The sequence below is a fragment of the Alosa alosa genome, chromosome 17, assembly GCF_017589495.1.
Source record: "Alosa alosa isolate M-15738 ecotype Scorff River chromosome 17, AALO_Geno_1.1, whole genome shotgun sequence".
Classification (NCBI taxonomy): domain Eukaryota; kingdom Metazoa; phylum Chordata; class Actinopteri; order Clupeiformes; family Clupeidae; genus Alosa; species Alosa alosa.
The window spans coordinates 17,135,134-17,160,375 of record NC_063205.1 but is presented as its reverse complement, the minus strand read 5'-3'; the positions used below and the strand labels follow the sequence as shown (position 1 = coordinate 17,160,375).

At 44.1% G+C, this 25,242-nt stretch overlaps 1 protein-coding gene across 1 annotated transcript; it reads right to left on the bottom strand.

Annotated features, from left to right (window-relative positions):
- Positions 1-920: 920 nt before the first annotated feature.
- On the bottom strand, positions 921-25,242 carry stk24b (serine/threonine kinase 24b (STE20 homolog, yeast)). Its single transcript, XM_048268128.1, has 11 exons — positions 24,411-25,242; positions 16,674-16,904; positions 12,193-12,249; positions 10,861-10,969; positions 9,365-9,522; positions 8,168-8,353; positions 7,702-7,847; positions 6,975-7,101; positions 6,363-6,425; positions 2,066-2,199; positions 921-1,928 (listed from the first exon to the last, which is right to left on the bottom strand). Exons 1-11 carry the CDS (start codon positions 24,450-24,452, stop codon positions 1,889-1,891), a joined length of 1,293 nt encoding a protein of 430 aa, XP_048124085.1. The 5' UTR covers positions 24,453-25,242; the 3' UTR covers positions 921-1,888.

Sequence of the window (25,242 nt, the reverse complement as noted above, 5' to 3'; positions counted from 1 at the left end):
TTTATCCATTTTCAACATATTGGGTCATTTAATGGTAAGGGTACCCAATTTGTCGTAAACTGACAAAAAGGGCCATGTTTGGTTTGGAACAACAGAGTTAAATACAGAAAAACAGAGCAATACCTGGCCTTACGGTGTTGTGCATCGGTATTGACAAAGACACAATTCTTCCTTTAAAGAGTCTGTGTCATCTAAATGAGCTTGAAGCCATTATTTTAAGTTGCAGGTTTAGGTATTTTTGGTGACTGTAGAGCTCCCTTTATCGTGATATATTTATATTTTACCCTGCCGTTGTAAATAGCCTACTTCTCGTGACTTATCCTACCTGTACATAATGAAAATGCTTTTGTTGTGGAACTGAAGGATTAACAACAGAGAGTTATATCTACTTACAAGGTAATAATTCACGATTCTCGCGAGATTTGTCAAGCCGCCATTCTTGAAGTTCCATGTCTGGTTTTCTCAGTAGCGACTCGCAACGTCTATGCTGTATAGCTATTCCAGGTGAATGATTCGCCTATTACAAGTTGGTTTACCATCAAATTGGCTTCGTAAAGGTGAAAATCTTGCATAGTGTACCTTTAAAGTTGTGTTCTGTACTAAAAGATTAACATATGTGCGTAATTTTATTGCCTGAGTAATGTCATTCAAGGTCCTCATATAAAGTATAACAAAAATCTGAAAGACCTTAAATTATATCATCTCGAGTGAGCTTTATTCTAGGGTTGAAAAGTAAGGGAATGTAATGGAGCTATTTTTAATTTCCCATATTTGTTTGGATGATAGTAAGAAATCATAAGTCTTCCAGGGAGTGTATACAATACACAATAAATGTATTCTATGATATTTTAGATACTTCTGCCATGAAAGACTGCCAGACCTTTGTGGGGCCATATTTTTAAAGACATAAACAAGACCAATCTCATTTAAAATTTTTATTAAAATTAAATGAACACCAAAAAAATGTACATTTTGATAAAAAGGCAAGGCAATTTCAGTAATGGCCATTCAAGTGACGTAATTATTTTTTAAATATTCATCTTTCTCTTCTTCTTTTACTAACAATATCTACAGAAGCACTCTGCCATCTGTACAGTGACTCATTTTTGCAAAAAAAAAGGAAAAAAAACAAAACAAAAAATCCATCATTTGTCTTTAAACCTCTGTAAAACTGAGCCTATATACAGATTTATACACGAATCCAAAAACACAGCGCCCCCTGTCCCCCTGGATGACTTGTCCGCTCAATGCAGGTTACCTGAGTTTTCAGTGAGAATGCTGTAATCTCGATAGCATAAGGGGGGTGGCCAAGTCCATGCGCTCACACACTCAAGCACACACTCACAGGGCACACACTCATGCAGTCCTATCCTCTCTGAACCAGGCATGCTCTCAAAGGCTTGGAGGTGTGTGTGTGTGTGTATGTCTGTGTGTATGTGTGTGTGCACGTGTGAGTTTTCTTTCCTGAATGGGAGCGTGCAACTTGAGATTCTTTAGTGTGAGAGAATCACACAAGTTTTACAGATGCATTTTTTTCTTTCTCCTTGTTACACCGCCAACCATACATACACACACACACACACTCTCTCTCTCTCTCTCTCTCTCTCTCTATAGATGCTGTGAGTACAAGCAGTGTGGGCAAAGATATAACTTTCCAGCTCTCTAACTCACACACACACCCACCCACACACACACACACATCTGAACCCACATTTCAAACTAGAAGGAAGAAGGAAATGAAAAGCTAGTGAGGGTCTGACGTTTCTCTTTCAGCGACTGAATCACCAGTGGTCCCCCCAGAGATACTTAAATGAGTCATCTGGCATCTCATTGGTTAATTTAGAGGGGGGGCGGTATGATGCAGTGATGGACAGGTCCTGAACACCAATCAGGGGCGAGAAGATGATGATGTTCTTGGTCTAGAAAACCTACAGAGAGGAAGAAACAAGGACATGAAGGCAGGCAGACTATACTGTGCGTGTATCTATGTATGTATGTGTGTGTCTGTGTTCGTAATGTGTGTGTGTGTGTGTGTGATAATGAGTGAGTGTGTGTGAGTACTCACCTCTGCAGCCTCTGAATGAGCTGCGACACCATGGTGTCTGAGATTCCGGGACACGCCTCCTCAGCCAAGAAGATGGCCGCCCTCAGCTCCTCCAGAGATTCGGGCTTCACAGACGTGTCACCTCTGTCCTGCAGCTGCGTTTCAAAACCCACATGGACACACACATCAAATAGTGAACGTGGGTGTGTGTGTGTGTGTGTGTGTGGTTGAGAGAGAGCGAGAGATGTCAGCTTTACAGCAGATGCGTCTCGTCTTGTTTCCTCTGACAGAGAATTAAGTCATTGTGCATTTGTGTGTGTGAGTGAGGGAGGGAGAGAGAGCGAGACTAACTAGAGAGTGACAGTCTAGACTCCTGTGTAACCGCTGGGGTTTTCACTCAATCAATCACATGCATTTGAAGGAACTGGCTACTAAAGTGTTCTCAATATTGTTCATAGTTGCAAACACTGCGTTTGTTTACATGTTGAGTGTTGTCTTTTGCGCAGCACTTTAGGAGGTTGCTGGATCACACCCCACCCCTTCATGAGAATGCCCTTCGCAGCCGCGAGGGTCAATACAAAACAGGCTGATTGAGTGGGAGGGTATAGGGTCCGGTTTGGGAATATTCATTATAATATAATTTTTTTGTATATTTTTGGGGGCTTTTATGCCTTTAATTGACAGGATAGTGGAGAACGACAGGAAGTGAGTGGGAGAGAGAGTCGGGGTGGGATCCGGAAAGGACCACGGGGTGGGAATCACACCCGGGTCGCCGGCATACAGTGTAGGTGCCCCAGCCAGTTGCGCCACGGCTGGGGCCAAGCAGACATCTGCTTAAGGACATAAATCATTGAGTCCCATGAAGTTACGCTTGATGGTCTTTTGGGACCTCACCGTCGACTTCAAGGCAGTGCTGCCTTGCGTAAGGCCATCCTTAAAAATATTCTTGTTTGCAGTAACAGCCAAAAAAATAAAAAAATGGGTCGGTAGGTAGGTCAATATTTTTTTTTTCAAGATTCAAAGTAAAAAAAAAAGTACAATTTTGGTCATGGTGATTACGTAGGTATGAATTTAAACAATTGTGCATATTGTGACGTAACTGACTGGGTCCTCAACCCGTGCCTTCAGGCGCATCACTGCAAACCTCAATCTGATGCAGGTTATGTAGACCAGCCTTTCTCAAACTTCTTTGACCTGAGGCCCAGTCATGGCAGACTTTGGGGCCATAAGGCTCATCTACACGCATCTAACCCCACTCCCTCCAAATCAAATTGTCATTATCATTATCACAATCATTATTATGCCTAGATTGTTATACATGCACTTTCACTTAAATATTTTGTGACATGCACATCAGAGGACTGCTTTAGTAATGGAAGATATAATTAGTTTCATTACTTTTGCATGGTTGCATGATGCTTGCATAAGAAAAGAAATACTTCTCAAAACAGAAACAATTATATGGGTGCTATTGTTTTGGGATGTTTCCCTCGTGCAAGCATCATACATTGGTATGGAGAAAAAAAATACATGTTTTTTAATGAAGTTTAATTTGAATGCCTGAATGTAAGGATTCAGGAAACACAATACCAGCTTTTTGGCATGAGCAGATAGGCATAAATCACTGATCTGTTGATCTTTAACAGATAGAAAGAAGGCTACAACAGCTTTTGGCCCGCGTTATATTCAAATTTGACTATACAATACTCAGTGCTATACAGTGTATTATACAATCTCTGCTCTGTTTCTATGGAAGTTCCAAAATCAACGCCGTTCTATCAAGTGTCGTTAAACAATTAAATAGCATTCAACAGGTTGAAGCGAAGCTTTGATACCAACGTTATTGATTATTTTCAGTTTCTCGGCGCAGGCGCCTGCATTGAATGAAGCGCTCATACCACCACTTTATTGTATGGCTCCATGTTTAATGACATCGATAGCAGAAAGCGTTTGTTTGTTTTTTTTTTTGTCGCCCGCTGTATCTTTATCAACTTCGCGAGCAAATTATCAGATGAAGAACCGGGCCTAATTTCACTCCACGACTCCGCGGACCATCAGTCTTGCGGACCCATATTTTGAGAAATACTGAATAGACCACAACCAATTTCAATTCATCAACACGGTCACCGTTAGACTAGAGGTGAGAAGGAATGGGAAAAGATCTGGGCACAGATCTTCCAGAACTTCGTGCCAAGTAATGAGCGTTGTCGAGATGTTTGTGTGAATGAAACGAAGGCATTATAGGCCATAGTGTGACATCGTAAACCAATGGTGTACAGATGACGCCACAGGGTTTTATTTAAGGGAGCCTACGTTTGTATGTAGGCAATTTATATTCACAATACTTAGGCCTACTAAAATAAATAGTATTTTATTTGTATTGGTTGTTTAGAGTAAAAAAAAAAAAATCGGTCGGTCTTAACGCAAGTTTACAACCGGCAAGTCGGTCGGACTAAAAGGGGAAAAAATAAATATGTGGGTCGGTTCTAAATTGACAGGGTCGGTCGGGTTACGGCAAACGACAATATTTTTAAGGATGGCCTAACCCTAACCATAACCCTAACCCTTGCCTAACCCTAGCGCCTTCCAGGCAGTGCTGCCTTGAAGTCTTTAACTCTTTAGGGAGGTCGCTAGATCACACCCCACCCCTTCATGAGAATGCCCTTCGCAGCCGCGAATGTTGATACAAAACGAGCTGATGGAGCGGGAGGGTATAGGGTCCGGTTTGGGAAAGGGCCCTTCAAATCCATGTGTCCGCTACACTGACCTACACTCCTGGAGCACTCACGGAGCAGCCTACTCATTCTGCAGCCTCATCGTCAGCCACAGCAGAGGTGTCCTTGGGGGCAGGATACTATGATGCCAACAGTGGGGGAAGGATGAGTGTGAGTGGCTTCATCTCTCTCTCTCTCTCTCTCTCTCTCTCTCTCTCTCTCTGAGGCCATTTCCCCCAACCAGCAATCTCCCCATCCACCCATCCATCAAACTCCTCCTCCAACACTGCCATCTTTCACGGATTAGTGTGTGTGTGTGTGTGTATGGATATGTCTGTCACTGTGTGTGTGTGTGTGTCTATCCCTCACACTCTCTCTGTGTACATGTGTGTATGTGTGTGTCTGAACTAGGGAGGGGGGGCGAACGCAGGACGTCATTATCAGCCTCCTTTAAAGACTCTTTGAGGACAGAAGCACCACCGCTCCCGCAGTGAGCCACTCGGCACGTGGGTCCGGTGAGCCGCCGGCCAAACCGGATCAATCCCACGGGGGCTTTGTGCCGCCTAATAACAGCTGCGCTATAGAGAAGCCCAGCTGGGCTGAATGGACTCTGCCTTCCCTCTAACAATCGCAAACACGATCGGAGGTCATTTCAATCACGTAAATGCACTCACTCTGCAGAATGGTTGCCACCGGCAGCACAATGGTTGGCACTGCTAGCGTTATGTTAGTGATATGCACAGCAGAGCATTGATTACCAATTCTGAACATCAATTCTGAGTCTGATCTCTGGAGCATAACCCGATGCATTGTCAGTGTAGTGTATCCCAAGGAAAACTTCAGGTATTCCGATCACTCAAGCAGTTACACATCTTCATAATAATAGGGGGCCAACATTTCTTTCTGATGTATAATGGGGTTCTGTGGATCTGCACTCCATTAAGACCAGGGGTGCATTTCCCAAAAGCATAGATGCTAACCTGTTAGCAACTTAGTTGGTTGGCAATGGGAAATTGCATTGCAACCAACAAAGTTGCTAACTTAGTTAGCAACTATGCTTTTGGGAAACGCACCCCTGATCTCATCAAGAGACAGCTTGTATCTGTATGTTCCCTCTTCTTTCTCTATAACAGCGTGACTGTTCTGCTTTTGAACCGTGTGTAGTGTTTTTCACTGGGTCTCTACCTCACTCTTACCTCCCCCACATTAGTCCATCACTTAAAAATGAGACAGACCTTTTGCTCTGGTTTCACAAATACACATGAGCGTTTGAACTGGTAAAGAGAATTCCAATTGCACACTGCTTAAGTTCTGGCACTGGTGACACTGTCTCTGAAATATTCCACACATTCAGTGACTTTTGGGCTGAGGTAATCTTATCAGGGATAATACTTGACGTGTTCCCAACTTCCCAAAAACGTGTATTTGTCTTAGGTACGTAGCTACAAATGAAGATACCACCAGTAAATGTCAGGCTTGTACTGTAAAGAGAGGTGGAATAAGGGGACGCCATTTGTGTTGGTCTTCAGTTATCAAAGGGTCTTTGGTGGTGTGTGTGCTGTAGTGTGCAGAGTTATAATCTCCTACACAGTACGGTGGCTTACCTCAGCGAAAGCAGGAGATATGATGGTGGACAAGCTCTGAGATAGAGGCCTTTTGGGAACGTTCTGTAGAATGGAAGAGGAGAGGAGAGGGAGAGAGGGAGGGAGAGAGGGAGGGAGAGAGGGAGGGGGGAGAGAGAGAGGAGAGGGAGGGAGGGAGAGAGGGAGGGAGGGAGAGAGAGAGGGAGGGAGGGAGAGAGAGAGGGAGAGAACAGGAAATAAGGAAGGGAATAATAGAAATATTAAATTCATGCCTCATGAATTACCTTCATGCACCAGATTGAAATTTTGATCTACATCATGCTTGACTGTTTGATCTATGCATTCCATAGGTCATTTTCAAACTGTCATTAAATGTAAGATTCTGGAAGAATCATATTTGACTGACAGGCAACTCTTATCAACTCAACTTACAGAGCAAATGCCTACAGAGCTACTACTTTGTCTGTCTATCCCAATATCTATCCCTCTATCTATCTGTATATCTTAATATCTATCTGTCTCAATATCCATCTGTCCCAATGTCTATCCCTTTAGCCATCCCTCTATCCATCTATCTATCTATCTATCTAGTAGAGCTTTTCCTGTGTATGTCTCTCTCTTCCTCCCCCTCACCTCCTCCTCAGGAGCCCCGGCCTGGCTGGATCCGTTCTGCAGCTTCTTGGGGTCCTTCTCCCGGATAGTGAAGATCCAGTCATCACTCCCAAAGCCACTGCCTCCTGACGCCTGGCCATCCTGCTCCCTGCACACACATTCGTAGAAACACATGAACACAGATGCACATGCACACATACATATACGCACGGTCACACACACATATACGTACGTACATAATACATTCACAAACAGGGATGTGCGCTACACACACATACACATGCTCACGAAGTCCAGTACAGGACATAACAATGACCTTGCCAAGTGCTACAACTCAACAGCCTGATTTCTAGAGGAGCTGACAGCAGAATAGCTTAGTTCAGATCCTCCGCTCATGACCAAGTGAACTGACACTAAACAAACGATAGCAAGAGAAAGACCCTTCACAAGTGATTTTAAAGGAACTCTGAATCCTGTAGGATTCGAGTCGTCTTGAACAAAGCCACACACAGCCCTCTTCCATTGACTTGCATTGCATTGCATGCAATACAGCCGCACACAGCATGGAAACAAAGGGTATTAGAAAGAGCTGGCCCGGCGCTAGCTGCTTTGCATGCTAACTTCAGTAGATGTCTGAACAGCACAGGGAACAGGCGCTCCATGTCAAGGTCATTTTTGAACGTTTTGAAGAAAAATAAATAAATAATAATGTAAAAAAAAAAAAAAAACAGAATTGGGGAAGACGTACGAGTCGGACTCGTCTGAGCTGGACTCCTCTCTGGACTGCTCGGCCTTCCAGCGCTTGTATCGGTCAATCAGTTCTGTTAGGTACGAGGTCTTCTTCGCGTGGCGAACTATCAGCTTATGCTTTAGAAGCTCTTTGGCTGTGGGCCTCTGCGAGAGAAACAGAGAGAGAGAGACAGAGAGAGAGAAAGTGATGGTGTGTGTGTGTGTGTGAGTGAGAGAGAGAGAAAGTGAGACAGAAAGAGATGGTTTGAATTATAATTAGAACAGTTCAAATAATAAGTTCAAGTAATAAAAAGAAATTGGCCAGATACACAGTTGACCCACACTACGAACCACAAAGGTTTCCTATTCTGCATCTCCTCTACATAACGCTACTGTATGTCAAGTTGTGTGAGCAAAACATATGCATGCATTTATAACTAACCTGTGTCTATTCATATTTGTACATCATCTATTGGTCCACTTACGAAACTGGGCTCTTTGTTGAGGCAGGCCTCCACAAACTCTTTGAGGGGCTTGCTGTAGCTGCCCTCCAGCGTTGGGGGGTTGTTCTTTGGGATGAGGAACAGCACCTTCATGGGGTGGAGGTCCGAGTGCGGAGGCTCTCCTTTGGCCAGCTCGATGGCGGTGATGCCCAGGGACCAGATGTCTGCCTGGAGGCAAAACACACACACACACACAGAAGAGTGGTCAGATAAACTGTCTGCATGTGAGTAATGCTGGAGCATCTGAGAGGACGAGGTAAAAGCCTATGAAAGTGTGTGTCTGTGTATTTGAGAAAGAAGGAGAGAAACAAAAGAGTCTCTGTCTCTCTCTGTCTCTCTCTCTGTCTCTCTCTCTCTCTCTCTGTCTCTCTCTCTGTCTCTGTCTCTGTCTCTGTCTCTCTCTCTGTCTCTCTCTCTCTCTCTCTCTCTCTCTCTCTCTCTGTCTCTGTCTCTGTCTCTCTCTCTCTCTCTCTCTCTCTCTCTCTCTCTCTCTCTCTCTCTCTCTCTCTCTCTCTCTCTCTCTCTCTCTCTCTCTCTCTCTCTCTCTCTCTCTCAAAATAGTGTTGCCAAAGCAGTAACATGACAATACAAACATATACAATATTTGTTTTAAGGGGGGTCAAAGAAAGGAAACTTATCTAAACTAAAGAAAAAAACTTATATTTTAAAAAAATAGTAACTAAATCCATGTTTAAAGAAAACTTAAACATGCATTCTTAAATCTAAATTTAAAGGAAACTTATACAATAGTCTATATAAAACTATTTAACAAAAACTATATACTGTATGCACTTTTTCTATGTGAAGTTTTCTCTTAAAATGTGGCAGGACTGTAAATATTGGTAGGCTAAGTGGGCACATTTATCTATTTCTCCCAGGAGGAATTGTAGTTTTTGTTCATTGGTGGCAGTCATAAAGCCGGGACAAGTGATTTCAATTTGTGGGTAGAATATAGCTCTTAAGTGTTGATAATTGGGACATTCTGTGAGGAAGTGGCATTCGGCTCTCTCTCGCTCTCAAAACTAAAACAAAGACTATTCATCACAGCTGAATAAAACTATGAATAACCCTATGAGTTTAATCACTAATAAATACAAAGTATAAAGGACAGTAGAGACAGTATAAAAAAAAATAACATAACACACACACACACACTCTCTCACATGCATACGCCCTCACCTTGGAGTCGTAGGCGGACTGCTTGATGACCTCAGGGGCCATCCAGAAGGGCGTGCCCACAAAGGTGTTCCTCTTGATCTGCGTGTCGGTCAACTGCCCAGCCACGCCGAAGTCGGCCAGCTTGACCTCACCCTGCTCTGACAGCAGCACGTTCGCCGCTGCCATCAAACAACACAGGAGGGGGGGGGGGTCAGGGTCACTCAGACATGAAACATGGGGCAAGCCATGCAGACAAAAGGGTAATTGCAATGATAACGCACATGATCTAGAGCCCTTTCCTAGTCTAGGCAAGCTATACAGTAGGTTGCTATAGGTTTCTTTGCTCTTCATAGTGTTACACAACATGGCCAAATATTTCATAGGCTATTGATCACATTCATAAAAAATGTGTCCATTTACAGCATAAAACATTAATGTGCTTTAACGATCCCTAACAATAATTATCGGTCATGTGTTCAACGTGAAGTCACATGACTTTGACTTCACGGTTGTTAGGCCATGCTGTAATGACATTTTACACTTCATAAGTTAAACCCAGCAAATTATTGCACAAGACGCCAGTGCACCAATGTTGTGACAACATGACTGGATAACATGTAATTTCAGATACACCCTTTTATTGAGCAACAAAATTCCGCATTTGGGGCATAAAAGCAGTTCATTCCATCCACCACCATAAAGTTATGTGAGGATAGTGTTCATTGGGCAAAATAAAACGTATGAGAAAGAGCAAGAGGAACTTTTTCATATACCCATAAACCAAAGTGTTGGTTCGTTGCTACCGATACGGTTTCATTTGATAAACTGTATCCGTAGGGTGGACGTGCTGCTCTGTGTCTACTAGGATGGACATACAGATGGAGAGTCGAGCTCTGTTGTTGTTCCGCGAGCTTGAACGAGAAATATGACTCAATAGATCGGCATATTTAACAGATTCAGCGTGAACAGAGAGTATTCAATGCAACATGACAGTCGGACGCTCAGATGCTGTTAAGACAAGCTGTTAGCTGCCTCTCCTGAGAGAGAGACTAGAGAGGCCGCGTTGCGTATACAGAGTCATGGCCCAAATAGGGAGAGCATTCTAATGGAGCTCTTGGCAGCTTTTTGGAATCTGTTGTTATTTGGCATCTGTTGTTGTCCTCTATACATCAAAAGGCTACAAAAACAAAATGGAGTCATTACAGTGAGGGAGTGATGCTGGAGGCTCCAAGAGGGTGTGGATCATTTCTATGAAAGTGCGTGCAAGTGTGTGTGTGCATGTGCGCTCGTGTGTGTGTATGTGAGTGGGTGTGTGTGTGTACGAGGCAAAAAGTGGAAGAGAGAGAAAGACAAGATGAGGAGAAGAAGGGAGAGACAGATTTCTGCATCTGTGTTGAAGTCCGACTATCTGTCTGATCATGAGTTTTTATGTGCATTTATATGCACCATTGTCGGTGTGTTTGTGTGTGTGTGTGTGAGTGAGTGAGTGAGTGAGTGAGTGAGTGAGTGTGTTTCACCTTTGATATCTCTGTGTATCTTCTTCTCAGAATGTAGGTACTCCAGCCCCTTTAGGATTTCTCTGAGGATTGTGGCAATCTGTGTCTCATCCAGCAACCCTGGCTCCATCTGAAAACACACACACACACACACACACACACACTTATTAGAGCTAAATCTCTATGCGCACACGTGTATATATACACACACACAGACTCACATTCTTTCACAGCTTAACCTAAACAAACACACACACTTCTCTTTGGTTCTCCCTTTCCCACATCCAGAAACATTACAATCCTCTTGACCTAAACATGCAAATAAGTGCACGCACGGAACTTCCAGAGCATTACACGAGGCTCATCAATGTCAGCTTCATGTATTCTAGGAACATTCTAGGTGTCATTTAGGCGTCCTTGTTATAAATATTGTGATGCACTTGTGCTGCTACAACCTCTTTACTTTCAGAGTGATCTTCACCATTGGGAGACATCAGGGGGTCTAAGCAGCTCTCTGTGGTCAAGGTTAGGCTGGGGGTTGGCAAAGACCACCTGAAGTCCACCCAATTGTGCCAACCCTAGCAGGCAACCTTAGCACATACAGTATAGGCTAATCATTTACATTTCATCATTAGGCTGACACTTTTATCCAAAGCAGCTTAGTGGAGCTAGCTGAGCAACGGGGTAACATGTGCCCTTTTAGGTTGATTGAAGACCAGACGCGCCGCTGCTTTCTGTATCATCTGAAAGGGCTTCACTGTGCAGACTGGGAGGCCCGTCAGGAGGGCGTTACAGTACTCGAGTCGCGAGATGACCACAGCCTTTATAATGATTTTTGGTCAAGGAGCACCTCAGGCAACCAGGTAGACTTTCACTAGACAGTACCTCTTTTTACATTTTAAAGTCCTCAACTCCGACAAACAAATCTTGATGTTTACACTCAACAGCCAATGAAATGTGGTAATTTCTCCTCCTCGTCCTGTCCTGGCTGTTTAAACAATACAGAGCACCAGGAGAAGTTGATGTTTTTATATTGATAGATAAGATACTCGATTAATTATTTACTAATCCTTAAGTATATTTTATCGATTGATGGAAATTTGGGATTAATACTTTGTGTTTAATACTTTGTGTACTTATTACTAATAATGTGGTGCTATTTAACTCCCTCAGTTGGGCCTGGTTTAACAAAAGATAACTGTGAGCAATAAACTCTATCTATCTATCTATCTATCTATCTGCATGTGTGTGTGTGTGTGTGTGTGTGTGTGTGTGTGTGCGTGTGCGTGTGCGTGCACACGTGTCATGGTCACAGCTCTTTGGCTGTGTTGCGTGTGACAAGACATGACGTACCAAGTCCAGGGCAGAGCCGCCGCCCAGGTACTCCATGATGATCCATAGCTTTGTGTCCTGGAACGGGAAGAAGAGAGGAGGAAAGGATGAGTGGAAGGGAGGACAAAAAAAGAAAAGAGGAAGAAGTATGGGTGACACTTCATTTGGATAGTCCGCCCACAAACTGCCTACAGACGCTCAGATTATTAACAAACTATCTATTGACACTAGAAGGTGGGTTTGGTTAAGGTGATAACCAAAGGTGCTTAGTAATTGTTCAACAATAATTTTACATATCAACTTAAATCTTTACAGATGAAGCCTCCGTGGGCGGACTATCCGAGTTAAAGGTCACATTCAGCAATCCTCTAGCTAGTTGCCCATTACGTGAGTGCATTGTAAAAAAAACTGGTCTCTGTAAACCAAGGCTCTGAAAACTGCCCCCCAAACAGAAATGAAACCCTCTGTGCATTTTATCTGGGAATACTGAGGGGTGGGGTGAGCTACCTCCCTGGGGTGTTTAATTTGGTCCTTGGTTAAAATATTTACATTTAAATGTATTTATTCTTACATTTATTCATTTAGCAGACACGTTTTATCCAAAGTGACTTATGTGAACCCCATCTTGGGGTTAAGTGCCTTGCTCGGTAGAAGCCGGGAATTGAACCCACAACTTAATGTACGTTGTTTTGGAAAATAGTGTCTGCTAATAAATTGAAATATAAACATAAATACAGAACAAACACAACTTCCAATGCAATCGCTGACTGCACCTTTAAGTGTTACCGAAGCATGGCACTAGTTGGAGATACAGGGGAGGGATATGGCAGATGCAGTTTGGCGGTTTGTTATGACTTGATGCCTTGACATGGAGAAGAGATTAAAAGCACAACGTTTTTTTTTTGTTTTTTTTCTGGAGAGGACTGTGGTGTGGGTGTTTGAGCTACTTCTAATCCCAGTTTAATTTGGGATTAACTGCAGTCGAGAGGGTGGGAAACCGAAAATCGGGTTACATACTTCCTCACTCACATGACACGCTTAAAAGAGGCAGTATTTTGTGTGTGTGTGTGTGTGTGTGTGTGTGTGTGTGTGTGTGTAAGTATGTGTGAGTGGTTTACTTTGAAATTCTTTCCAAAACAGGCTACCACATGAAAATAGACTCTCCAGATACTCCAATATTTCCACCACAGTTGCACTCTCTCTCTCTCTCTCTCTCTCCAACCCCCCTCTCTCAAACTTCCATAGCCCCGTAAGGACCATTGCCCCACTGCCTGCTCGCTCTCTCTCCCCCTCTTTCTCTCTGATCCAAATGAATGATTCATTCTCTGACCTGCATACAGTGGAGCAGTCATAGCAGACCCCCCACCAGCTAGCACCGGAGCCCCTACAGCTACACCAGCCAGAAGACCCGGCACGCTGATGCAACGCATACTTACACTAACACACTCATACATGCTTGCTCACACACACAAAAAGTGTTCAAATGCATGTGCACGCACACACACACACACAAAAGTGTTCAAATGTGCGTGCACACGCAAGCAAACACACACACACCATCTCAGCAGTTAATTTCATACCCAACATATTTCAATTCAATACTCCTAACACCGTCCCAGCAGCAACTATGCATGTGACAGCCAGCTCTCTTCTCCTTTTAGACACATGCTAGGATTCACTACAATACTCCGCTAATAACAACATGACGTGTGTGTGTGTGTGTGTGTGTGTGTGTGTGTGTGTGTGTGTGTGTGTGTGTGTGTGTGTGTGTGTGTGTGTGTGCATGTGGGTTTTTTACTATCTAACGTGATAGGTATTTATTGTCACGAAAGAAGGACAAACTTCCTGGGCCTCACCACAACCAACAGTAACCATAGTAACACCTATGAACACATGCCCTTACCACAACCGATGCTTTATTAGAAAGGAAACCATAAAGAAAGAAAGAAAGAAAGAATGCAGGATATCACTCACTCACAAGCCACTGAGGGGCCGTTTATACGAGAACGATTGCGAAGGAAGACGACAAAATATTTTATCAAAAGTGCCTTTCGTTTACACGGCAACCCCGCCATCGGGGCTTGAAGACGCAAAAATCTGAAGACTCCTTCCAGAGTGTAGAGTTTTGAAGACGACCCGGGTTGCGTCTCCGTCTAAACCAAAGATCCTTGATTACCTCTCTGGCTAAACTGTCAAATTAGAATGTCTGCGCGTGACGTACCGGGGTTCTATCACACCACCACCCAGCGGTCTGGAATGCATATCCAATCGAATATCACATACTCTTGCGTCTTCATATAAACAAAGAGTTCCCCCTGAGAATGCTCGTCTAAACGTGAATAAAAAAATGAAGACGAGACGCCACTTCTGCGTCTTCTCTTTTCATCGTCCCCGAATAAATGTAGCCTTAGTCTGCAGTCTCACCTCCTTAACACAGATCAGTTTGGTTCAAACACATAAACCTTACGGCTGCTGGCAGAGACAAAACAGCTGTGGCCCAGATAAAAAACAAACAAACAAACAAACAAATCAAGCGGCAAGCAAAGCACAGATCAGGGATAAATCAGTCTTTGCTCTTAACCACAGCCGTGTTCTCATGTACAGATAAGTCCAGATCAGAACGTTCCCTATACATGAATGGAATGCATGGACTAAGTCACCGCAAGTATGCAGTTAACAAAGATTACTCACGTCTGTGTGTGTGTGTGTGTGTGCGCATGTCTATATGTCTGTGTCTGTGTCTGTGTCTGTGTCTGTGTCTGTGTCTGTGTCTGTGTCTGTGTCTGTGTCTGTGTCTGTGTCTGTGTCTGTGTCTGTGTCTGTGTCTGTGTGGGCGTCTGTGTCTGTGTGGGCGCCTGTGTCTGTGTGGGCGCCTGTGTCTGTGTGGGCGCCTGTGTCTGTGTGGGCGCCTGTGTCTGTGTGGGCGCCTGTGTCTGTGTGGGCGCCTGTGTCTGTGTGGGCGCCTGTGTCTGTGTGGGCGCCTGTGTCTGTGTGGGACTGCAACCGGACAGTGCTGAACTCGTACCTGCTGTCTGAGTGAAAAGAAAGCTGAATGCGAGCACCCTTTTCTAAACCTCTGTGGCCGCAGGAAGTCCGAAGCCGCCAACAAATCTGCACAATCTATTTCCATCACTGGGTGTGTGCGTGTCTATGTACAGAAATGTGTAAGACAATCCTGAACTATCGCAACATGTCTGTCTGTCAGAATTATTTTTATAGTTGGTTCGAGGTGAAAACATTGGTGTAAGTCTACATCAAGCAATAACCAAATGCAAGCAGTTACAATGATGCAATGAAAGTGGACAACGCCCTCCCAGAATTGGCATACGTTGTTGCTGCCAAGTATTAGGGTTAGCCTTCAATATTTTTGTCTTCCTTCATATTCTGTGGGGGGGTCGGGCAACACTGTACCTACCTGGACCATGGAGTAACTGGAAGTAAACTTCAGACTCAGGGCACTGTGGTGTGTGTGTGTGTGTGTGTGTGTGTGTGTGTGTGTGTGTGTGTGTGTGTGTGTGTGTACAAAACTTTTGATATCTGATACGGCTTTGTCTAGTCTGATTTATGCTTGGTGCTGCTGCCTGTTGGAGAAATGTATTACAGGGATCTACCTTAGCCGGAAAAGAACAAAGTGAGAGAGAAAGAGAGAGAGAGAAATAGAGGTGATGTGGAGGTGATGTTATCTCATGTCCAGAGGAAATGTAGAAAGTGTGTGTGTGTGTGTGTGTGTGTGTGTGTGTGTGTGTGAGAGAGAGAGGGCAAGAGATCCTACTCTGTGGTATGTCGCTGGTCATTATGTGTGAGTCACTAAGATGGAGAGTAAGACTTGACAGGTGTCAGAGACAGCAGTCTTCACACATTAATTTCATTTCAAATATTCAGACCTTCCTTAAAATAGCACATCGCAGCACCCTGCACAACAGGGGCCCAAGGCAGTTAGTATCCTCCATCTATGATTTGAAATAAATAGGGGAGCAAAATAAGTGAATTGGTGGGGGGTAAAAATAGCACATCTGAGTGTTCTACCATGCAGGGACTGAAAGCATTTAGTAATAAGACTTATTACTAAATGTCAATAAGATGACTCAAAATAAGCAATTTTGGGAGAGCACTGTGTTGCTGTCTCTCATGCAATAAGTAACTCCGGTTGGATATCAACACAATGTGCTATATAAATAAAGTTTACTTACTTACTTAATTAATTACTTACTTACTTACAAAACAAGTAATTAATCCTGTAAAACAGGGGTTTTCAACCAGTGGTCCGCGGCCCACTTGTGACCATGGATTCAGTAATGTAGTTGCAATGTGCAATCAGTATTTTTATTCAGTGGTGGTCCTGGCATTACATAATTAGTCAGAATGGTGGTCCCTGGTTCACAATCAGTAGAAAACCCCTGCTGTAAGAAATCATTAGTGTTCACAAAAGGCGCTTCTCAGTGCACTTGGAGGCCATGGGATCATGGCGGTGTGAGGGCAGGGGACGGCGCGGGCTCACTCACTTTCAGGTAAGAGCCGTAGTATTTGGTGACGAAGGGGCTGTCGCACTGGCTGAGCACGGTGATCTCCTGCTGGATGTCCTCGATCTCGTCCTCGGCCTCCTCCAGGTCGATGATCTTGATGGCCACCACCTTCTGGGTGCGATTGTCGATGCCTTTGAAGACCTCGCCGAACGAGCCCTTGCCGATCCGCTCCAGCTTGGTGAAGAACTCCTCAGGGTCGGCCCTCAGACTCTACAGATGGGGGGAGAGAGAGAGAGGTTTAAACACTACTTACCAATATTAAGATATCTAAATATTGAAAAGCAATAAGATCTCCGTGTATCACATCCTCAAACATTGAGACAGATGACAGTCTAGACCCAGAGAGAGGGAGGGAGAAAGAAAGAAAGAGAAGGAGAGGAAGAGAGCAGGAGTGAGGAAGAGAAAGAGAGAGAAAGAGAGAGATGATCAAGTACCTCATGGCATCAATTAGTGAGCTACAATGTCACAATGTGTGGGAACAGATGACCCTTGCAGAGAGACATGACACAAGACCATTCATACAATATCATACAGGTACAACTAAGGTGCTGGCTACCCTTACAAAGGGCGAAAGAGCTGCTGACACAAAGTCTCGTCTTGTGGGTTGAACTATAAGCAGTTCAGCAGTAAATTTCTTTCCTCAAAAGTAGAGTCTGTTCATTTCTATCATATTGTATTTTTTCTGATATAAACATTACAAACACTGATTGTTTATGAATGTTTTTGCAAAGAAATTGTCTAAACTATTTTCAGGATGACTGAATGGACAGAGAATGGGGTCTGTAGACAGCAGCACATCTGGAGAGGCTGTGTTGTAGCCAGCAACACTCAGGACATTGACCCCTGCGGAACTCCCTCTGGGGATTCCAGAGGAGATGTGGAGTAGAGTGGACTAGCTATCCAATGCTCTGCATAAGGCGACATTTTCATACACACGCTACGCTCTTTTCTGATTCACATACGCTAATTCAAACACACATGTTCACACACACACAACACTTTTTTTCCAGCTCATACACAGGCTAATGCAAACACCATCTAAAATGTTTTCAGTCTGGTGTCAAACTACTCAGTTTAAGCCTTTCATTTGATTTGCATTCTACTTCAATTTTAAGGACAGACGCTTGGATGAACTCCTGGTCTGTGGCTAATGGGTTTATGATTCCCCCCGCCCTCTTGCCTGCCTGTATGCCTTCATTCATGTCATCTATACCATACACCATCATTAGCCAGCAGCGTTTACCAGATGCTTTTAGCCAAAGTGACTTACGGGTAAAGTGGAGGCATATATTTCATCAACACTGGTACATCATGGGAGTTGACCCCATGATCTCAACACTGCAGGGCCATGCTCGACCAGCTGGCCTGGTTGCTCCACGGCAATATCTAGCACTCTACTAGCCCAGGGGAGTTGTGGGAAGCTGGGCTAAACTTCCTTTTCAAACATGGGACATCCCAGGAGTGAGATTGCAATCAAAGACAGAGAAAAAAAGAAAGAGTGAGTGAGTGAGAGAGAGAGAATGAGTGAGTGAGAGAGAGAGAATGAGTGAGTGAGAGAGAGACCGGGGTGGGGTAAAGAATGGGCCAAAACTTGAGATAAAACACCAGGGAAAAAAGGATGTAGCTCAGCGAGTGTGATGCAACCAGCTCTAATTTCTCACACTGATAATTCAAAGCCTCGGGAACGTGACATGGAATTTCAAGCTCACAACAATTCCTTTTGAGATGAACGATAGCCCAGCCTGCCTGCAGAGATCCACTCCATAAATATATCCCACTGCAATTCAATGGCCTCAAGGAGGAAGAAAGGTACTCTACAATGTTATATTAATAAAGCAAGATGAAAAGCCGAAGCCAGCCATGCTGTTTGGATTTACATTTCCCCACAAAAACGCAAACAGTTTTTTAGGGTGTGAATACGCAAGGCTGCTTCAAGACAAGAATTCTTAACAAACCGTTTAGCGTAAAGAGAATATAAAAAAACAACAATGCAGTCACCATCTGTATTTCTACTTCTGGAGAATGTCAGATTAACGGTCTGTGTCACTAATATCTCACATCCTGGTTAATACAGAGACTAAGAATGAAGAAATATACTGTACATGGAAATCTGTAGTGCTGTGTGTGTGTTGGGGACTCTGAGAAGTCTATGTGACGGATTGGGTGCGGCTGCACAGCCTATAGGGGCCTGATTGCCAATCTCTGGCCTGTCAACTAGAGATGAACTGGCCTATCTCTCTCACACACACAGTCTCTCTCACATACACAATAGCTCTGTCTCTATGTCAAACACACACACAGAGAGAGAGAGAGAGAGAGAGAGAGAGAGAGAGAGAGAGAGAGAGAGAGAGAGAGAGAGAGAGAGAGAGAGAGAGAGAGAGAGAGAGAGAGAGAGAGAGAGAGAGAGAAAGAAAGAAAGAAAGAAAGAAAGAAAGAAAGAAAGAGAGAGAGAAAGAAAGAAATAGGACAGAGCCCATGAATATTTCACTTAAGGAGATTTATTATGGCCTGTCCCCTTTCTCCAGCCATCAGACTAACTCCAAAGCCCAGTCCTTTAGGCCCTTAACGCTCATGCACACTCAAGGTGAGGTCTGACCTCTCATGCACTGAGGCCAATGGGGCCTGACAGGTGTAACAATCAAACTCATTCCACCAGAGGCCTGTTCTGATAGGGATGTGTTGGATGGATGGATTGCTGTGTGGATGTGTGTGTGTGTGTGTGTGTGTGTGTGTGTGTGTGTGTGTGTGTGTGTGTGTGTGTGTGTGTGTGTGTGTGCATGCATGTGTGTTTCAGTTTCAGATCATGTGAGCCACATGAGGTCTAATGGGTGGAGAGGAAGACTTGCATAAATGCACATATGTGTACATGTACACACACACACACACACACACACACAGATAGAGAGAGGCAGAGAGAGAGCGAGAAAAACAACATCACTGTGCGCAGGAAGTGACTCAATCCAATTCCTAAAAAAAGAAATGTCAAACTGCAGCCACATCCGCTGGAGGCAGCGTTGAAAGCCATTTTGCCCACTTTGTGCTGGATGCAAAAGTGACCCTCTGGCAAGTTGAGAGACAGGTGTACTGTGAGCACGCCAAATGGAATGACTTTGATCAGCACTTCAGATCTTATGCGATCAGAGCCCCTGACTAGACAGTCCAGAGGCTGAGCCAAGGTACCGTGACCTGACCTGAACTGACCGGATTCCTGTGGACTGTGGCTCTGCTCATGTGTAGTGGATAGGGATGTAATGGTATTAAAATTATACCTCACGGTTATAGTGACCAAAATGATCACGGTTTTCGGTATTATCGCTGTATTTTCTTTTTAAAGTGTGTTAAATATGTTCAGAAAGCACTAATAGGCCTACACAGGCTGAAATAGTTTCAAAAAGTGTGGCAGCATTTACTATATTACAAAATATAGGCAAAACCTTATCAAAAGTGCAACATTTAACCAGGGACGCTGGAACTCGTTTTCACCTGGGGGTGCTCATAGAGGGAGTGCTGAGGGAGGGTAAAAAATTGTTACTGAGTAGATTCTTTTATTCTGGTGCATTTTAAGGTGGCCTATTGCTACTGGAGAAGGGCACATTTTCATTCACATTCATAGGCCTACATCCTGACTGCACAAACAAACCTGGCTGAGCTGAGCATTCTTAATTCATAGCATAGTGTTACCGTGGCATTGTGTGCTGTCCTATTCACTTTTTCCTTGGTCATGTTTAATTGGCTTTGTGCCACAGTTAAATCCATCAAGTAGATAACAGAATCATTAGGGTACCAGTTTTGTTTCATTGCACCAGGCCTACTGTATGTCAAAAGCAGGCTTGGATGAAGCTGGGAAGGATTAAACACACGGTTTCCACACCGTGGTAATCATCCGTGATAATCATGATATTTGAAATGAAAACGGTAATTGTTATCGTCAACATTTTTATCGTGGTTTACCATTAACCCTAACCGTTACATCCCTAGTAGTGAATCAGTGTCACATCGTCAAAGAAACATTTGAATCTGGCTGCTAACAAGGCTGCTAAGTCACTGCATGCTGAAGCAAAGCAAATCACACTGGTGCATGATTAGCGCATGATGGGTTGATTAGCATAAATTCCTAGCCTATGACTTAACGCTGTATTATCGAAAACAGACCTATACATGCAGTCAGAATTGTAGTCGACTACCAGGGGTTTGGTTCCCATCTCTGGATCTACTGTGTCAAAAGGCACTATGAGAGCTCCTCCACTGGGATCAGACTCATGAGAGGATCCCTGGGGGTTCCCCAAAATTCCCACTGAGAATTATGGAAAAATTCACCCAGTGAATCGTCCTACTCTGAAATGCAGTCCTCCGTGTATTCAACTTGCAGAAGTGTGAAAAGCAAGAAGGAAGGAGTGCACACCCAAGCAGAAGGTGCTGGCTGAGAGATGATCAGGAACAAGGACAGGGTAGGGTACACACTCTGATCTCTTTTTCAGTTATTTATTCAAGACTGAATAAATCAAGGCAAACCACCTTTCTTGAATAAATAGCTTGGAGAGGTCAAAAGTAGAGGTGTGACAATCTCTGAGTTTTTTCTAGGGACATGACCATGAAGGTGCCTCTGTGGCCACCGTAGCTCCATCTCTAACACAGTTAGCACTTCCTCGTTGGCTGCCCCGGAGCCATCACCCGTCACAAGGCAATGGCGTGAACTGGGAGACGCGACCGAGTGACCCAGTTTCCTTATGGTGCCGTTGGATGGATGGATGCATCTAAATGCACATGCCTCGCTTTTCTACCCACCAACGCTCTGTCTCTCTCTCGCTTCCTCCTCCCCCATCGCCCATACGGCTCTTATGCTCCCTTACGCACCACTCATTCTCCCCCATGTCTGCACTCTCCGGGACAGACGGAGGAGCGAGAGAGGCTGTCTGCTCTGTGGAAATCAAAAGGGTTGACCTAACACGGCTCCAACATGCAGCCTATTACGTGCAACTCTGGTTGGTGTGTGGTTTTCTGCTCCAGTGGGCAAAGAGCAGACTTCACTACTAGGTCACAGCCTATGGAGAGGCTGCTCTACAAGAAAGGCTAATTCGCTGCTGGTGCTGTTGTTGTTGTTGTTGTTGCCCGAAGTGATGCTATTTGTGTAAATACAGCGCTAGCTCATGGAAGATTCCAGCATCCAAACACCCTTCTCTATATAGATAGAAACCATATCCATTTGCAATGGAAAACTCCACCACTTCAATAACACACATGCTCAAGATACACGTCAAACCCCATTATTGTGAGTACCAACACAACCCAGGAAGGAACTAATCCACCCGTGTAGGATCTATCCGTGTAATACATACATACATAAATAAATAAATAAATAAATAGCTCCGTTGTGGGATAATTTTTATATACCGTGACGTTATGACCAAAACATATTGCTTGCTACCCGTGGTCAGTAATGCAATATGCAGAGGACATGCCGGGTCTTGCGGAGCTGGTTTGTGTGAATTGAAGAGCTCTCATGGTGAGGACCCGAGATGAGAAGCTTGTTAGCGGCTAATTGGGTTGGATGGCGGGGATGTCTGCAGAGAGAGAGAGAGAGAGAGAGAGAGAGAGAGAGAGAGAGAGAGAGAGAGAGAGAGAGAGAGAGAGAGAGAGAGAGAGAGAGAGCACACAGACCTGCACACTCAGCTCCCGTGGGGTAAATCTCCTTAATGACACCCTGAAGAATCAATATGACTAGATGGGAGAGGCAAAGTGCTGTAGTCTATTGGGGTCGTTCTTCTTTCGTACATCAAGATGTACTTCATGAGATATCTCACGTCGGGAAAAAAAATCTTTGGTGGACTGGAATAAAACGAATGAATGAATGAATTTGAATGAATGCAAACACATAATTCTTAGAGGCAGCTGCTGCAAGAAAAAGACTGAATTCTGAAAGGGAACATTTCCAAGACTCAAAGACTTTCCAAAATGTCCGTTGACCACTGATGACCATTCAGTGACATTTGAAAGTTTAAATTCACCTTCACACCAACAGCACACCGATAGGGAACACCAATCACAACATACATAGGTATTTGTGGTGCTTGATGTCTACTGCCATAGAGAGCCCTGAGAGCTGAAAACTCATTAGATCCCGGGCTAGTCTGCTGATGTTTGTGTCCCAATGTTAAACCTCGGCTCGCTGGAGAATTAAGCAGTCGCCAAAGCCCTTTCTGCGCAGCGCAGCACAGCACAGCACAGGGTAGCGCCAGCTTGGCCGCCCCCCAGCACAGCACAGCGCAATGCAATGCCTCTTTCCAGGCATGGCTCAGCTCCCTCGCTCCCTGGCCTGAGCTTCCACACCCAAAGTATTTAAATCCTCAGGAACAGGAGGATGCATGTGCATGCACAATGCACACACACACACACATACATACACACACACACACTGCACTTGTGGTTTGGATTGGAGAATCTGAACAAGCACACGGTCATCTGGGAGAGGTCACCAAACCACGCTTTTAACAGTCAGTCACACAAGGGAGATCAGCTGTGACTAACTGCTGCTGCTACTATGTCTGGAGAAAGGGTCACTAGGGTATCCTCTCATCCCATAGTGACTGATTAGGTATTCATGTCCTGAATTAAGCAATAGGAACAGATATGGCCATAAAGAGGGACTGACCGATGCCAAGAGGAAAATTGACACTAATCTACTTATGCATAGAGAGGGCAACACCAGATCAAAAGAGTAGGCCTATACTTTACGAGTATATTAACATACTGAAGAACATAAATTACTATATAGAAAGACTGATAGGTCATTTCCACAACAAAAGGGCTTACATATCAATGGAAAGCTGGATCAATGGTAATAAACAGAAACCCTATACGGTGCAAGAAGGGGGTGGGGAACATTATTGCTCTTTGACAAGGGAAGACTAGGGGGAAAGGGTAATAGAAAGAATACAACATATCTACTCATCTGCACATAGCCTTTGACACTCAGCAATTTTAAAATCAGTGTAGGCCTCTTCTATCCTCTGTTTATTCAATAGAATTGGTTCAACCCAGAATGATTTACTTTAGTCAAAAACATCTAGATCAGACAAGTGAAGGAGGAAGGCTATAGCTCCTTAACTTTTCTATAGCTAACTTGCTTGAAAAGAGACCTAATTTCTTTCTCAGCTGGCACAGCAAGAGGTGCCTTGGCTGTGGGACAAGGCTACTCATTAGGGGGATGCTGTCTGAAACGAACATGCCATCCACAATTGAGGATACCTCTGAATAACTGAGGATACCTCTAGCAACCATGGAGTGGGAAGATTGTAGCCGAGGTAGTTACCAAAGGTGGTTTAAAGTGTGAATTGTTTACGAGAACTATGCATTTTGTTAATTGAATATAGTCTACAATATGTGATTTCGTTGCAACATTATAGGGGAATACGTCGATGACTTCGAAATAAACCAGTCTGTTCAATGCCACTGTCTGATAGTGGTCTGTTCACCTTTCATAAAATGCACAGATCTTGTCGAAATAAGTGAACATTACTAAATGCATTGGCTGTGTTTACAGGATGTTCAACTCTTTTTTTGCACTTCACATTGCCTGTTCATGCCGTATGTGACTTCTAAAGACAGCAAATCACATATTCATTCACATTATCCAAAATAATTCCCATACAGGACAACACCACATTATGAAGCCCTTCACACAGAAAGCGATATAGCTTGATAAACGTGCGGTCTTACCTGCATCCCCGGCAAACTGCCTTGAACCGGGGAGTGAGCCATGATGCCAGGCAACTTTAATAACTAAGAACGTTTGCTCTGAACCACCTAATACACGAGAGAGAACAATTCCAAAGAACTCCGAGGTCCGCAAATGTCCGTGTTGTGAGTACGAAAGGTCTTTAGCAAACTTGGCTAACGTTAGTCAGCGCTGTTTATAAACATCCACCTGGTCCGAACTCCGGTAGTCAGCAAAATGCCTCATCGGAGCACTGCACTTCAGGCTTCTTTCCTGTGCTAACCTTGCAAACAAACTTGTTTCAAGCCCAGTCCGAACAAAGTATACTGAGATTCTATCTGTTCAAATTATCAACACCAGACGCCGTTTTCCCGATGCAAGCATGTATCTGCAACAGACCGTTCTTTTGTCCGCAGTCATAATCTTTTTACAAGTGCATTGGCTTTACCAACGTAGCTAGCTTACAACATTAGCTAGCTAGCTACGTCCGCTAGGGAGCTATGTTTGGAAGCTAGCAAGATAGCTAGCTGGCAAGCTAAATTGTCAGCAGAGTTGCTTGGCTGTGATCCTTGCGCCAAAGGATTTCCCCAACAGAACACAGTAGGTTACTGGGAACATTTGCACAACGACTCGCCGCCGCTCTCTGGCCAAAATGGATTTAGTTGGCCTGCACTCTGTGACTACACGATTATAAGCTACTAAAACAATCGTACTGCCATTGGTCGCAACTAATAAGAATGTGTTGTCATCCTCATTTCGCTGCCTTGCTCTCCGCCATCTTGTCAACGCTGTCACTCGGGCATCAGGGCGGATCCGGACGCGGTGGCACGCCTC